Source organism: Rutilus rutilus (genome assembly GCF_951802725.1).
Source record: "Rutilus rutilus genome assembly, chromosome: 18".
In the NCBI taxonomy this organism is placed as follows: Eukaryota; Metazoa; Chordata; class Actinopteri; order Cypriniformes; family Leuciscidae; genus Rutilus; species Rutilus rutilus.
The window spans coordinates 31,180,375-31,195,332 of record NC_140231.1 but is presented as its reverse complement, the minus strand read 5'-3'; the positions used below and the strand labels follow the sequence as shown (position 1 = coordinate 31,195,332).

Genomic DNA, 14,958 nt, shown 5'->3' with positions numbered 1-14,958 from the left:
AAATGAAGAGGTCATGGTTTGTTTGTGTTTTTTGGATTGAACTATAAGATATTCACCTCAGCGATGGTCTTGCTCTATAACATATTCTCCAGGACTTTGCTCTCGGTTAAATTCTGAATAAAGGATATTAATATTTTGGCACTTCTGCTAAACACAGCTGTATCCGTCAAACTCCAGTACCAGTCCGAGTGACAGGTGTCAACAATAGTTACCATCAAAAATATCTTGTTTATTTTTAGGCATAATTTTGAATCTGTCTTTGCCTTCAGGGTCCCCCCCCCCCCCCTCCGGGTGTCACCGTCTTCTACATGATGTCATTCAGTTGCTGCCTGTGATGTATTTCAGTGTGTCCATTTAATCTCTTCATATTGGCGTTAAAGAAGGGACCTTATACAAATAATGGTGTATATTTAGGCATAACACATGCCTTCAAATAAATGATTTCAGCTTCATTATGAGGACACGAGTATCATGTCAGAAGGTCCAAAGGGGGAAAGAAGTATTTTAAACTTTACAAGTTTAACAAAATTGCGTCATTAATCTATGAAAAATCTATAAAAGAATGTAGACATTGCACCATTTGTGTCAAACCATGTGCTAAAAAAATCCTCCTGACACTCAATTAATTTTTTTTGTCAGTGGATACATGTTTTATTAATGTATATGAGAATATCTCTATCTATCCAGTATCTTTAGAAACCCTTGGTGTTTCTGTGATACCAAACAAGCTATATAATGATATTATAATCATAATTTGTCATGATATAATGATAAAATATAACTAAAATGTCTTTCATAAATAATAAAAAACGTAATTGTAATATGCTTCTTATGCACCAAACATGATATAAATGCCCAAATTGTTTTTTTCTTCTTCTTCTGGTTTCATTATGACATTTTGTTTATTTTAAATATTTTATAGCAGTGGAAAATATACAAACATTTATTTGACATGATATTTATCTTGGTGCCTAAGAAAGAAGTCATTTTTCATTTCTTTTTAGTGAAATAAATTGATTTTTCAAGTGAGTCAGTTTCAATTGTTCAAGAGTAGATTCAAGATTTGACTATATAATCTACAATGATGAAAATTATAACATATTTCAGTGATGTATCAGGAGTGTGATAATAAACTATTTCTTTGAGAATGAGGACCGGATATTTTCACACAATTGGAGAAAGATATATATATTTTTTTTTATCATAATAATATTTTCAATTGGTTTTAAAGATTTACAAACACAGCCAGTGGATACATTAGGATAAATAATAATAATAATAATAAATTAAATTAAAAATAAAGAAACTAAAACTTTTTATAAAAACGTATATTTAAAAAACAAATATATTAATTAAAATAAAAACGATGATTTTTAACTGAAATAAATGTTTACAAAAAAATAATAATTGTGTGATAATTTTTATACATAAGAACATTGTCAAGGTAACACACACACACACACACACACACACACACACACACACACACACACACAAACACAACCAATATAAATTATAAATAATAAAAAACACACACACCCACACACATCTTACAACAAATTGAAAATAATCAATAATACATTTAATAAAATAAAAAAAGTTACAAAAACAACATAAACAAAACATAAGTTGTGAAACGACATAGAACACAGACAATTGTATTAATACAATAACTACAGACAACGATACACTAGGAAAGCTTCTAAATACATGGATTTTCTTCAAACATTTCTTAATAACATTTAGTTGTTGTTGTTTTTACTCTAATAAAGAGATTTAATAAGTGAGTTTAATTCAATTTCAAAGTGGGGATAGGAAGGATAGAATACCATTTGCAAACTTCTGCTTTATGAATGAAGAATCTGCCATATAAAATAAAAAATGAACAATATCCTCCAAGGGTCTATTTTTATTATAATAAAATAAAGTCTTTTAAACTGAAAGAGTGTGTAACATTTTGCAAAAATCAAATATGTGAGAACCTAGGTCAGACCCAAATTGATTGGATAGCCTATAGTGGAACCAAAAACAGATGCTTTGTAAACAAATACAAATATTGACACATTTTACAGCTTTCGTAGTCGTACCATTTCTTTATTAAAATCGGCATTTCAAGCGGAATGCTGTGACGCCATAGAGTGGAACTCCTCGCCGCGCGCGCACGATCCAAACGGACTGTGTTGATTCGGTTCACGGAAGTCGCTCCTCACTGTTTACTAAACCGGATTAGGACATTGGGATATTGATGTGCTGTTGATTTCGACTCGTCCTCGTCCTCCAGAATGCGGTTGGCGTGTTGGCTGGTGTTCGCGGGCTGCTGCTCTCTCACGGCGGGGATAGAGCCGATCAGCACCAGCATCGCAGTCGGGATGGCCGCCGCGCTCACCGGGTTTCTGGCCAGTTACCAGAACGTGCTCTATTACTTCCACGAGTGTTGCAGACCGGAGTGGATCTCATTCAACAAAACAGGTTTGAACGGGAGGAAGTTTTGTCATATCAATGTCTATTGGACGCAATATGGATGTGCGTATGATCCCAGGGTTGCAATGTTGGTCATATGATAATAACCTATAAATCCACATTTCCCTTATATTAAAATGAATTAAATCCACATTTATCTTTATTTACATTAGTAAGTATTCCCTACATTTGAATGCCAAACAAATAGACAGCCAGGAGATGCGGAATTTATTAACTATAAACAGCTTCTTGTATTGATATTTTGCTACTTCCTGATTGTGTTTTGAATCGGCATACAAATGCAATGCACCTGACACTTCTATCATATATAATCATGCATCATCTGGAAATATGTAATCTATTATTATTATTATTATTATTATAGCACTAATTCGTGTATTGGTGCTGATGAGGGAGTTGTATTGGTTCCCAATCAATTTGAATGCACTCCATATTAATGAATGATGATGTAAGTCGCTTTGGATAAAAGCATTTGCTGAATTATTAAATGTAAATGTAGTGATAATATATGATTCGCCCCGAAATCATAACTAATATGTAGACTGATTTTCACAGGTTTTTTTTTTTTTTTAATTTTATTTAACTTGACACTTCTGAAGTATAATTCACCCAATCTTCGTCTGCATATATAATTTTACAATGAGCAAGTATAGACAGCGTGGCAAATTGACCAGTGATGATCAAACAATCAATGCAACATGCACTATTGAACTGAACGCTGCGCGCATTGCGTCATTCGTCGCGCACAATCGTCGTCACGTTTCCTCAAGTAGGAAGTGCGGTCTGTGACTGTTGGAACCTTCGTTTTGTTTTGTTTTGTTTCTCCGTTTCCTATTAAAAGCATCGATGATTAATGTAGTAAAATGAAAGCTCGGCCATGGACAGCTTTACTGCACTGCCTCCTGGTCTCAGGGCTGATCGTGGAGGCCATAGAGCCCGTGTCCACCTCACTGCTGCTGGGAACTGGAGCTGCTATGCTGGGCAGGAAAATGTATCGCTATTTATTTGAAACGTGTGATGAGAACTGGGTCAACTTTAATGCAACAGGTGAAAATGTGATCACAATGTGTACTCTAGTTGGATCTGATAATGCATTTGTGCATTATGTCCAGGAAACGCACAAGAAAGCCACTTAATGCTTCTTTCTACCGTTTTTATAATGGTTTATTTGATACTAATAATTATTAATATTTTTTAAATATTGCCAGATTGTGTTTATTTTTAAATGATCATTGTAAACAAAGAAACTTGTCTTGTTATAGGGTTTGTACAAGGTGCTTAAAGTGCTTGATTGGAAAAAACTAAAATTATTGAAAGATAATAATGAAATTAGAGTTTAATTTTCAATGAAACAACATTTTCATGCAAAATTAACCCTGCAGCCTGTCTGATATAGATATAAAGACATTTCTCATGACTGTGAACATGATATTGCTCATATACATAAATATCCAAGTATATGATTCTTCAGGTCCATCATATTCATGTCTGATTGTAGTCCTTGAAAACCAAAAAAGTAGTGCTTGAAAAGTCCTGGGATTTCATTTTACCGTGTCTGTAACGAACCCATGATTTGATTTGATCAGCCAACATGCATCAAACAATGAAACTTGTTTTGTTGTCTGATACATGCATTTATTAATTTATATATTTGAAGTGCAGCTGTTACATATGAAGCATATGGTTGCTGTAAATGTGTCCTCTCGTCCGCAGGACTGAAGTATGACCTCGACACCAAGCTGTACGGGCAGCACGTTGCTGCTCAGGTCATCCTGAAAGCCGTCACGGGCTTCATGAAGAATGAAAACCCGAAGAAACCTCTGGTTCTGTCCCTCCACGGCTGGACCGGGACTGGGAAGAACTTCGTGAGCCAGCTGATAGCAGAAAATATATACGAGAAAGGAATGTCGAGCAGTTTTGTTCATCTGTTTACAGCAACGGCACACTTTCCTCACGAGATGCACATCAACACATACAAGGTAATGTGTTTTTTGTTTATAAATGCAAATACATGGAAATGACTATGTATTTCAATGCAACCAAATGTTTGATCGTCACATCTGTACAAAATGTATGTTTGCAATTGTTTAGTCCCAGTTACAGGAGTGGGTAAGGGGGAATGTTTCCATCTGCCCTCGGTCCATGTTCATCTTTGATGAAATGGATAAAATGCACCCCGGGCTGATCGACAGTATAAAGCCTTACCTGGACTTCTACGACAATCTGAACGGAGTATCGTACAGACAGGCCATCTTCATCTTCCTCAGGTCAGTGTTATTGTGTACTTCAGTGTAAGCAGAACATTTCAATCTGTAAATAATGTAATGAATGCAGTTGGTCACTAGTTGTCATTGTTTAGTGTGCTTGATGGGCGGTACAGACAAAAAATATTTTTCTAATATATATACACACACACACACAGGTGCTGGTCATATAATTAGAATATCATGAAAAAGTTTATTTATTTCAGTAATTCCATTCAAAAAGTGAAACTTGTATATTATATTCATTCAATCCACACAGACTGATATATTTCAAATGTTTATTTCTTTTAATTTTGATGATTATAAAACTGACAACTAATGAAACCCCAAATTCAGTATCTCAGAAAATTAGAATATTACTTAAGACCAATACAAAAAAAGGATTTTTAGAAATGCTGGCCAACTGAAAAGTATGAGCATGTACAGCACTCAATACTTAGTTGGGGCTCCTTTTGCCTGAATTACTGCAGCAGTACGGCGTGGCACGGAGTCGATCAGTCTGTGGCACTGCTCAGGTGTTATGAGAGCCCAGGTTGCTCTGATATGGCGCTTTTCCACTACACAGTACCAGCTCGCCTCGGCTCGACTCGACTCGGCTTTGTTTGGTTTTCCACTGTGTAAAAGTTGTGCCTGTACCTGCTTCCAGGTACTTTTTTTCGTACCACCTCCGGCGAGGTTCTAAGCGACCTGAGGCGATACTAAAATGTGACGTGAAAACACGGCAGACTGCTGATTGGTCAGAGAGAATCGTCACTTTTCACTGCGTCATCATTGCACGCGCCAGACGGAGTCTCCTGAATAAAAAACAGCAAAAACAAAAACATCCAAAAACAGCATACACTCGATTTCCTCCATTGTCCTGTGTGTGTGGGTAGCGGGTGTGTCTCGTGTAGAAGATTAAGTCACGGCAGTTTCCTGCGGCGTCGCTATGACGACCAGGTACTATTGTGGAGGTGCTATCTGCAATGGAAAACGGAGCGAAAAGCGAGCCGAGCCGAGTTGAGCTGGTACTGGTAATGGAAAAGCCCCAATAGTGGCCTTCTTCAGCTCTTCTGCATTGTTGGGTCTTGCGTATTGCATCTTCCTCTTCACAATACCCCTTTGATTTTCTATAGGGTTAAGGTCAGGGGAGTTTGCTGGCCAATTAAGAACAGGGATACCATGGTCCTTAAACCAGGTACTGGTAGCTTTGGCACTGTGTGCAGGTGCCAAGTCCTGTTGGAAAATGAAATCTGAATCTCCATAATTTGTTGGTCAGCAGCAGGAAGCATGAAGTGCTCTAAAACGTCTGTGCGTGGTGGTTCTTGAAGCACTGACTCCAGCTGCAGTCCACTCTTTGTGAATCTCCCCCACATTTTTGAATGGGTTTTGTTTCACTATCCCTCTCCAGGATGCGGTTATCCCTATTGCTTGTACACTTTTTTTTCTACCACATCTTTTCCTTCCCTTCGCCTCTCTATTAATGTGCTTGGACACAGAGCTCTGTGAACAGCCAGCCTCTTTAGCAGTGACCTTTTGTGTCTTGCCCTCCTTGTGCAAGGTGTCAGTGGTCGTCTTTTGGACAGCTGTCAAGTCAGCAGTCTTCCCCATGATTGTGTAGCCTACAGAACTAGACTGAGAGACCATTTAAAGGCCTTTGCAGGTGTTTTGAATTAATTAGCTGATTAGAGTGTGGCACCAGTTGTCTTCAGTATTGAACCTTTTCACGATATTCAAATTTTCTGAGATACTGAATTTGGGGTTTTCATTAGTTGTCAGTTATAATCATCAAAATTAAAAGAAATTAACACTTGAAATATATCAGTCTGTGTAGAATGAATGTATACATTATACAAGTTTCACTTTTTGAATGGAATTACTGAATTAAATCCACTTTTCATGATATTCTAAGTATATGACCAGCACCTGTGTGTGTGTGTGTGTGTATATATATATATATATATATATATATATGCATGCATTTATTTGATCAAAAATACAGTAAAAACACAATATTGTGAAATATTATCACAGTTTAAAAGAACTGTTCTCTATCAATTTTAAGCAAAAAAAAAAAAAAACTGTATTCAACATTGATAATAATAAGAACCGTTATGAATAATTGAGCACCAATAATAATAGAGCAAATCTGCATATTAGAATGATTTCTGAAGGATCATGTGACACTGAAGACTGGAGTAATGATGCTGAAAATTCAGCTTTGATCACAAATGAAATAAATAAAATTTTACAATATATTCAAATAGAAAAATATTTAAATTGTGATATTTTTTTCAAAATATAACTTTTATAAAAAAAAATTATATATATTTTTGATCAAATAAAAGCAACCTTGGTGAGCAGATGAGACTTTGAAAAACATATATTTTTTTTATTATTCCAAACTTCTGCCCGGTATGTATTTGCTCTGAAATGACATAAAAGGCCTTCTTTTTATTGATCGGAGGACCCTTTTACACCCAGTTGTTTTTGTCTTTATAGTAACGCCGGCGGTGAGAATATCGTTCAGGTGGCTCTGGATTTCTGGAGGGACGGGAGAGAGCGAGAGGAGATGCAGCTGAAGGATCTAGAGACGGCACTGTCACTGTCCGTCTTCAACAACAGAAACAGTACGGCACATGCCTCTTATCTTTCTCACATCCGCTGAAATATGGAGCAAAAAATCCTCATGACAATCGGATCGTTATGCATTAAACAGAGTGCATTTTAAGTAATTTTGTTTATTAGTTTCACTGTAGTTTATTGACGATTTCCAATATATTGACATGCGCTACAGCGGACGACCAATCACAACAGACTGAGCCATCTGACCAATCGGAGCAGAGTAGACCAATCACAACAGACTGGACAAAACCAGGAAACTTTAAAATGTAAACATTTACACGCTTGTTTTGTGTTTCTTCTCTCCATCCACAGGTGGTTTCTGGCACACTGGTTTAATCGACAAGAACCTGGTGGATTTCTTCGTGCCGTTCCTTCCTCTGGAGTACAAGCACATCGTTCAGTGCGGTTTGTCCGAGATGGTCTCCAAGGGTCACGCCCCGGATAGAGAAGTGGTTGAGATGATGGCCCACGACCTCAACTACTTCCCTAAAGAGGAGCGCGTGTTCTCCATGCAGGGCTGCAAGGTCATCCCCAGCCGGCTGGACTTCTATGTTTGAACCAGAGGGAAACAAAGAAAGACTCAAAAACCGGTTTCCTTTGTGTGCTTTTTTCACAGAAATCCCTTCTGTTATTCTGCTATAGAAAGAACTGGAGAATTGCTCCGCAAGACATTACAGCTTTACACTATGCCATGCTCTCGAAAGACTTTAAAGTGGGATGTTTTTTATTCAATCACAAGTGTTTTATACACTAATGGACTGTTTTATTGATGTCGCATCAGCTGCTGAAGTCCTTCTTTTCAAGGGTGTTTCTGTTGAAGATGATGAAGTAGTAGAGGAAGCTTTTTTTTAAAGACTTTGCACATCTTGGAACTCCAAAAAACACTGGCTATCAGCAATTTTATATGTTGATCTGTATTAATTATCATGAAAGAGAGAAAAAAAAACTATTTGCCTTTATCTTGAAATTTCACATTTATTACTGCCTTTTTTTTAAAAGAAAAACAATGTGTTGTAATGAAGAAGATCATTAGCTAGAAGACTATTGTAGCTTAACCTAAATCTCATTTTGATCTTTGAAACATAATGATCTTTTTTTTTCCCAGTTCGTCACTGTCAGGACTCAGATTTGTGTTGTCGATTTTAAGTTGCAATGTCACAAATACTCGAGTGCCACTGGTTCTGATTGAAGGTTTTGAGTACATTCACAGTGCCTGTTTATCTTACAAGAATACAGTTAAACATGTTTTGTTTTTACATCTATTACAGGCACTCGTTATTATTGACATAATTTCACATTTGGAACGTTTATGAAAATTTATTTTGAGATGCATCAAGATAAAATGAAAAGAATACTTGAAATATTCTACGTATTGATTTTGATAAAGCTTTATGACCAAAATGGACTCAATTGGTCTTGAGAATTTTATTTTTGTACACGTTGGCAAGTTAACTTCTATTACTATTTTATTGAGCTTCCAGTGGTCCATGATAACTGAATATGGTTTAAAATCCTTACACACTCACAGACATTGCTGGGAAACAATGTCTAGTAAAACTAGACACTTAAGTTTCACTTCAAATTCTAGCCAATGTAATACTTTAGAGCAGATAAAAATCTTAATGATTTTCCATACCTAAAATTCACAATTTCAAAATTCCTTGGTATTTGTCCAGTTGACAGGGTTTCCACAATCTGATGTGTAATTATGTTGGTTTTCTAGTAATTCTGAGACCCACATTTCTTTATGTAACTCTACTTATAATCACTAAAGCTTGTCAGTGAAAGGTCCAAAGTCCAATAGGAACATTTTTCCAAGCAGACTTGCTGAGAGTATCTCCACCAAAACTACATAGTTCTTCTGTCTGATCATAGTGTTATTTTTCTATTAAATTTTAGGTTTTCCGGTTTTCCCAGAATAGTCAATTAAAAATCCCAAAATATCCCTGAGACTTAAATTGACGGAATGTCCATGAATTAAAATTTTAACTGTCTAAACTCACACACTCGCATGACTCACACACTCACGGCCTTAAGAACACATTTGTTTCTCTTAAATGCCACACTAAAATGAGTCTGTAAATTATTACTTTGCTGCGTAATGTTTATGGCATCTGAATGATCTAAATGGCAGGTGAGAAGTGCCTCAGGATAACCATGTAAATACAGGTGTATTACTGTCTGATAATGTCACAGTATCATGGTACCACCATAATAAAATAGAACCAAATGAAATATCTGCTCTCTTAAAGGGATTGTTCACCCAAAAAATGAAATACGGTCATCAATTACTCGCTCTCATGTCGCTCCAAACCATTAAGACTTACTTTCATCTTCAGAACACAAATGAAGATCTTTTTGATGAAATCTGAGAGATTTCTGTCCCCATTTTGACACTTCAAAAAGTTCATAAAGAGATTGTAAAACTAATCCATATGAATTGAGTGGTTTAGTCAAAAAATGTCTGAAAAGTTTATATGATGAAAAGATTGAATTCAGGCTTTTATTCACATATAACCACTCATCAACTCGCACATCAGTTGTGGTAAACAGAAGCTCAAGCATGTTCGCTTGACCTGTGTGAACCAATGAGGTTCATTCTCGTGTTGAGCTCCTGTTTATGTTCGCTGATCAATGTTTATCTGTGAATAAAAGCCTGAATCAAATCTGTTCATCATATAAAGCGATCGAGTCTCTTCAGAAGATTTGGACTAAACCGCTCAACTCATATGGATTCGTTTTACGATCTCTTTATGAACTTTTTGAAGCGTCAAAGTGTCGAATGTCGACAGAAAGCTCTCAGATTTCATGAATTGTCTTGGGGTCTTTAAGTCGTACGGGTTTGGAACGACATGAGGGAGAGTAATTAATGACAGAATTTTCATTTTAGTGTGAACTATCCCTTTAACACAGAATGCAGGAACATTCATGAAAAAACAATAAATGCAAAGAGAAACAGCTGAGAAGTTTATTTGAAAATAAACACCACTTTATTTCCGATCCACATGTTTTTGTGAGCATTGGGTCCAGATGAGTAGACGAAACTCCATCATCCGGTCTTGTGATTTCAAGACTTCCAGTACGCCGACAACGACAACAGTCTTCCACACGAGAGCCGTTCCCGGCCGTACTCAAGAGGCACAGTTCCATATCAAACGCTTCAGGTTTCCATTATACAAGCAACACGGCGTTGATGCAGCCGTCGTTTTCTGGGTTATTCGTCACCTGGGCATATTTACCTGAAACACATCATCACATTTCATTTTTCACTCTGAAACACATTTTTAAGCACTCGACGAAAAAATGAAGAGCCAATCAGACTCACCCCAGATGACCTTCCCGCCCTGCGTGACCAATCCGAGCTCGCTGACGTTGACCTCGATGACCGTTCCCTTGGTGATGACGCCCAGCGTAGTGTACAGCGTGGAGGAAGGGTTCTTCTTCACCCCCAGGATGGGCAAACAGAACGTGGCCTTCAGCTCAGGATGAGTGACGTGTGCCTTCTTAAACCTCAGACCCTGGAGACATTCACAATCACAACTCCCTTAATATACAGATATATGTGTGTGTGTGTGTGTCTGAATGTATGTGTATATTATGTATGTATGCTAAGTTGTTTATTAATGTTAACTTAAGGGACCCTGTAAAGTGTTGACAAATATTTATATATTTGTTGCATTTAGTGTGTAATATAAAATATAAAAACATTTATGAGTGTTTATATATATATATATATATATATATATATATGAACCTGGACCACAAAATCAGTCTTAAGGGTTTTTTTTTATTTAATTGAGATTTATTGTATGATTTGTTATGATATGACAATATTTGGTCGAGATGCAACTATTTGAAAATCTGGAATCTGAGGGTGCAGAAAAATCGAAATATTGAGAAAATCTCCTTTAAAGTTTTACATTTATGTTCGATATTGTGCTGCATTCACACACAAAAATATTTTTTTCATATATTTACTGTAGGAAATTTACAAAATATCTTCATGGAACATGATATTCACTGAATATCCTCATGATTTTTGGCATAAAAGAAAAATTTATAATTTTGACCCATACAATGTATTGTTGGCTATTGCCACAAATATACCCGTGCGACTTGTGACTGGTTTTGTGATCCAGGGTCACACATATATATATATATATATATATATATATATATATATATATATATATATATATATATATAAAAGATGCACATTTATTTGGCCTTTCTATTATCACAACTCACTCAAGTTGGAATCATATAAGCGTTTGCTTCGTCCACCTCCTTTTCAAACCATGCACTTGTATAATTTGTCTGTTATGTTGTTTGTTATGTTGATTTGTGAGAAAATTAGTGTGCAGGTTTGAAATAAATATCATCATCATCATCATCAAGATATTATTTTTATCCATATTGCCCAGCCCAAGAGTGCATGTGTGATATTTTACCATAGGTCTGATGAAGCGCTCATATTTGGGCGGTTTGCGTGTGAAACCGTCTCCTACGAAACAGACTTTGGTCACCATTCTCTTCCAGGCCTTTTTCTGTCTCTTTCCTGTGCGGATGACTTTCAGAACCTCGGTTTCACCCTGGGCTCGGACCTTCGGTAAAGGAACCTCCCACTTTCCCTAAAGAAACACATCAAACACACACACTATGCTTAGTAAGGACACCAGATAGGACAAGACAACATGAAATGGCAGTTTTACTGCTGTGATATAATAACACACTTCTAAACAAAACAGGATATTACATTAAAAAAAATAAAAATTTATGAAGGACGGGACTTGATTTAATCGACTGATAACTGACTGGATTGGTCAAATTTTATGTTTATTTTAGTCAATATTTTTATCTTGCACGTTCCTTTGAACATTACCAAAAGATAAAGCAGAATCTTCTAGCTTTCACTTAATTGTTTCATATATTTGCCCAGGTATAAGTTGGTTATTATTGGTAACTAAAACTAAAAACTATTAAAAATACTTCTGTTAATTGAAATAAAATTAAATTTAAATATTAGTTTTAACTAATTCCAAATATTAATAAAACTATAGTAAAACTAAACTAAAATAAAAACTAGAAGAACACTGGGTACAACAGGACTGACATTTAAAGCCCCCCTGTAGTCAATAATTGTATCCCTTAAAACTCATCTTTGATAATCAAAATGACATATTTAAATGTTTTTCATGTGAAAAATAATGCCTTAAAATAGCTTGAATGTAACTCTACACCCTTGCCTCATTTAGTATACACAGAGCCATGATGAATATGCAAATTAGCCCCGCCTCCACTCACTCACACCAGCTCGGATTACCTGATCCACTCGCTGGACTTTACTGTAGTAAACGCTGCACAAAGGCAAGTGGAAATACCGGTTTAATTCAGCCATATATGTTTGAGCCAGAAACTTTCAGAAGAGGAAGAGTGAATTATACAGGCTCGTCTACAAGTCGATGTATCAGAATGGTGATGCGTTTTATGTAACCCTCTCTACAACGCCAATTAATATGATTAGCCCTTTGCTTGACTACGCTATCAAACAGCTAATAATGTGTTGCTAATGTTACACAAACCATGTTCTCGTTCACCATCTCAGAGTCACACAGCTCCCTTCTAACAATCAGCATCCTTATAAACGCATCATATAAACATCAGTGGAGAAAAGCCCCACACGTGACGGGATTGGTTACATATTTGTGACGGCAGGAAACGGGTGTTTTTGATCCTCAGCAATGGTGTTGACTGATGCATTTGCACATGGTTTGTCTAAAAGCTTTTATATAAATAAACAGACATATAAACAATATTAAACGGGGTCTTGAATATCATAAATCTGCTGTCTGATTGGATACTCACAGCCTTCTCTTTCCTCTTCTGTTTGATCATATTGGAGAGGACTTTGGCGCGTGATTGGCCCTCTCTGTCCAGCAGGTACGCTGGCACCGCCCCTTCTGGTGTCTTGTCATCGTCCTTCTGTTTGCTCTTCCTCTGCTCGTGCATCTTAATGCTGTAACGCAAATAAGTACGCAACAGGTCATCAAACCTCCTTGACATTTAGCCTATATCTTAAGCAAAGTGAAGCTGGCGGGAAGTAAAGCTCACGTCTTCTTCATCTGGATCTTCTCCGCGTGTCTCTGTTTGTGGTAGAGTTTGGCTTTGAGGCCGATCATCTTTCTGGCTTTGTGCGAGCGCTCGTGCGCCTCACGGCTTTCCTTCTTTCTCTTTCTCTCGTGGTGGTCCAGACGATAGCCATGGCGCTTGCGGTGTAACTCGATGTGCTCGTTCTGAGGCTGTACACAGAAAACTACATGAATACTTGATTTTGTCTGTAGGTTTAAATCTTACATTTACACTCAGTTGTAATACTGACTATTAAATCTTTTCCCAAATATGAATCTACAGCTACGCCCATTACTGAACTTACTGAGTCCACTTTCCTCCAGCTATATTGAACATACAGGTAGTCATGGGAAATATATCACTCTATGTAATAAGTATTACGCATTATAAAATCAAAGTGCAAGCAAATAGCCAGATATAAACACAAAGATAACATGCAAATGAGCTGAGCTCTTCAATGCTGTGACTCACTGCGGTTTGTAAAAACAATATCAAATGAATCACAAATATTATAAGCTCCGCCTTTATAGTAATGAGCCACAGTTCTTGCATAAGGCAACTACTGTACTATGGTATTAACATAAACGGGGGAAAAAGATGGCTAGACATTAGAACAATCTATGGTTTATGGCATATGATATATATGGTATACGTCGATATATATATTTTCAATATATATATATATAAAAATGCACACACAGTACTGGTCACAAGTTATAGAATGAGCATATTAGGAATAAACTGTATTTTAAAGTATATTAAAATACAAAACCATTATTTTAAAATGTAATAATATTTCACAAAATTACATTTTTTTCTGTATTTTTGATCAAATAAATGCAGGCTTGATGAGACATATTTTAAAAACATTAAAAATAGATGTATGTACACATGCATGCCTACCTACCACCTTACGTGTGTGTATATAAGTGTGTAACTTATATATACACATAACGTTATACAGTCATAACAAAAAAGAAAACTAGAATTTTCATAACAAAGACCATAGGTTGATCTGTAGTGTGTATAGTATGTAGTTACGTATATATGTATATATTATATATATATAATTATTACGCACACATATGACTGATACGAAACATAAACACACACAGCCACATGTCAGCCAGACTCGCACTAAACAAAGACATTTACTCGACACTGGCTGAATTTTTCTTCTTACCATGATGTGATCTGTGGTGTTGAAGTGTTTATAGAGCTGTCAGGTGTTGTTTAATTAGCTGTTTGGTGTCTACCTCTGATATTTTGATGGTTTTATTTAAGACTCGAGTTCGCGATGTTCTTCACTCAGAGTCTGTTCGTAGAGGAAGCGCGCCTGTAAAAAGCCTCCGGTCACAATCAACAGCAACATCTGCAGTGCAAACCTACGTCTGTTTTGAGTATTAACCACTCTTGATATATATTCAGAAAATAAATATATTAAATATATGTTTAATAATGTAGGAGTTAATGTTCATGG

General features: G+C 36.3%; 2 protein-coding genes across 3 annotated transcripts; one reads left to right on the top strand and one right to left on the bottom strand.

The window, feature by feature from the left end:
* The first annotated feature begins 1,943 nt into the window (after window positions 1-1,943).
* Window positions 1,944-8,750, top strand: tor1 (torsin family 1). Of its 2 annotated transcripts, none has more exons than XM_084387166.1 (5): window positions 1,944-2,469; window positions 4,195-4,460; window positions 4,573-4,748; window positions 7,227-7,354; window positions 7,662-8,750. In XM_084387166.1, the coding sequence occupies exons 1-5, from the start codon at window positions 2,283-2,285 to the stop codon at window positions 7,904-7,906; spliced, it is 1,002 nt and encodes a 333-aa protein (XP_084243292.1). In that variant the 5' UTR covers window positions 1,944-2,282; the 3' UTR covers window positions 7,907-8,750. The 2 variants fall into 2 exon arrangements, with proteins under 2 accessions (XP_084243292.1, XP_084243293.1); XM_084387167.1 differs by lacking the exon at window positions 1,944-2,469 and adding an exon at window positions 3,137-3,528.
* Window positions 8,751-10,303: 1,553 nt separating this feature from the next.
* On the bottom strand, window positions 10,304-14,857 carry nsa2 (NSA2 ribosome biogenesis homolog). The gene is made up of 6 exons (XM_084387168.1): window positions 14,662-14,857; window positions 13,461-13,648; window positions 13,215-13,365; window positions 11,801-11,980; window positions 10,675-10,867; window positions 10,304-10,588 (listed from the first exon to the last, which is right to left on the bottom strand). The coding sequence occupies exons 1-6, from the start codon at window positions 14,662-14,664 to the stop codon at window positions 10,521-10,523; spliced, it is 783 nt and encodes a 260-aa protein (XP_084243294.1). The 5' UTR covers window positions 14,665-14,857; the 3' UTR covers window positions 10,304-10,520.
* Window positions 14,858-14,958: the final 101 nt, after the last annotated feature.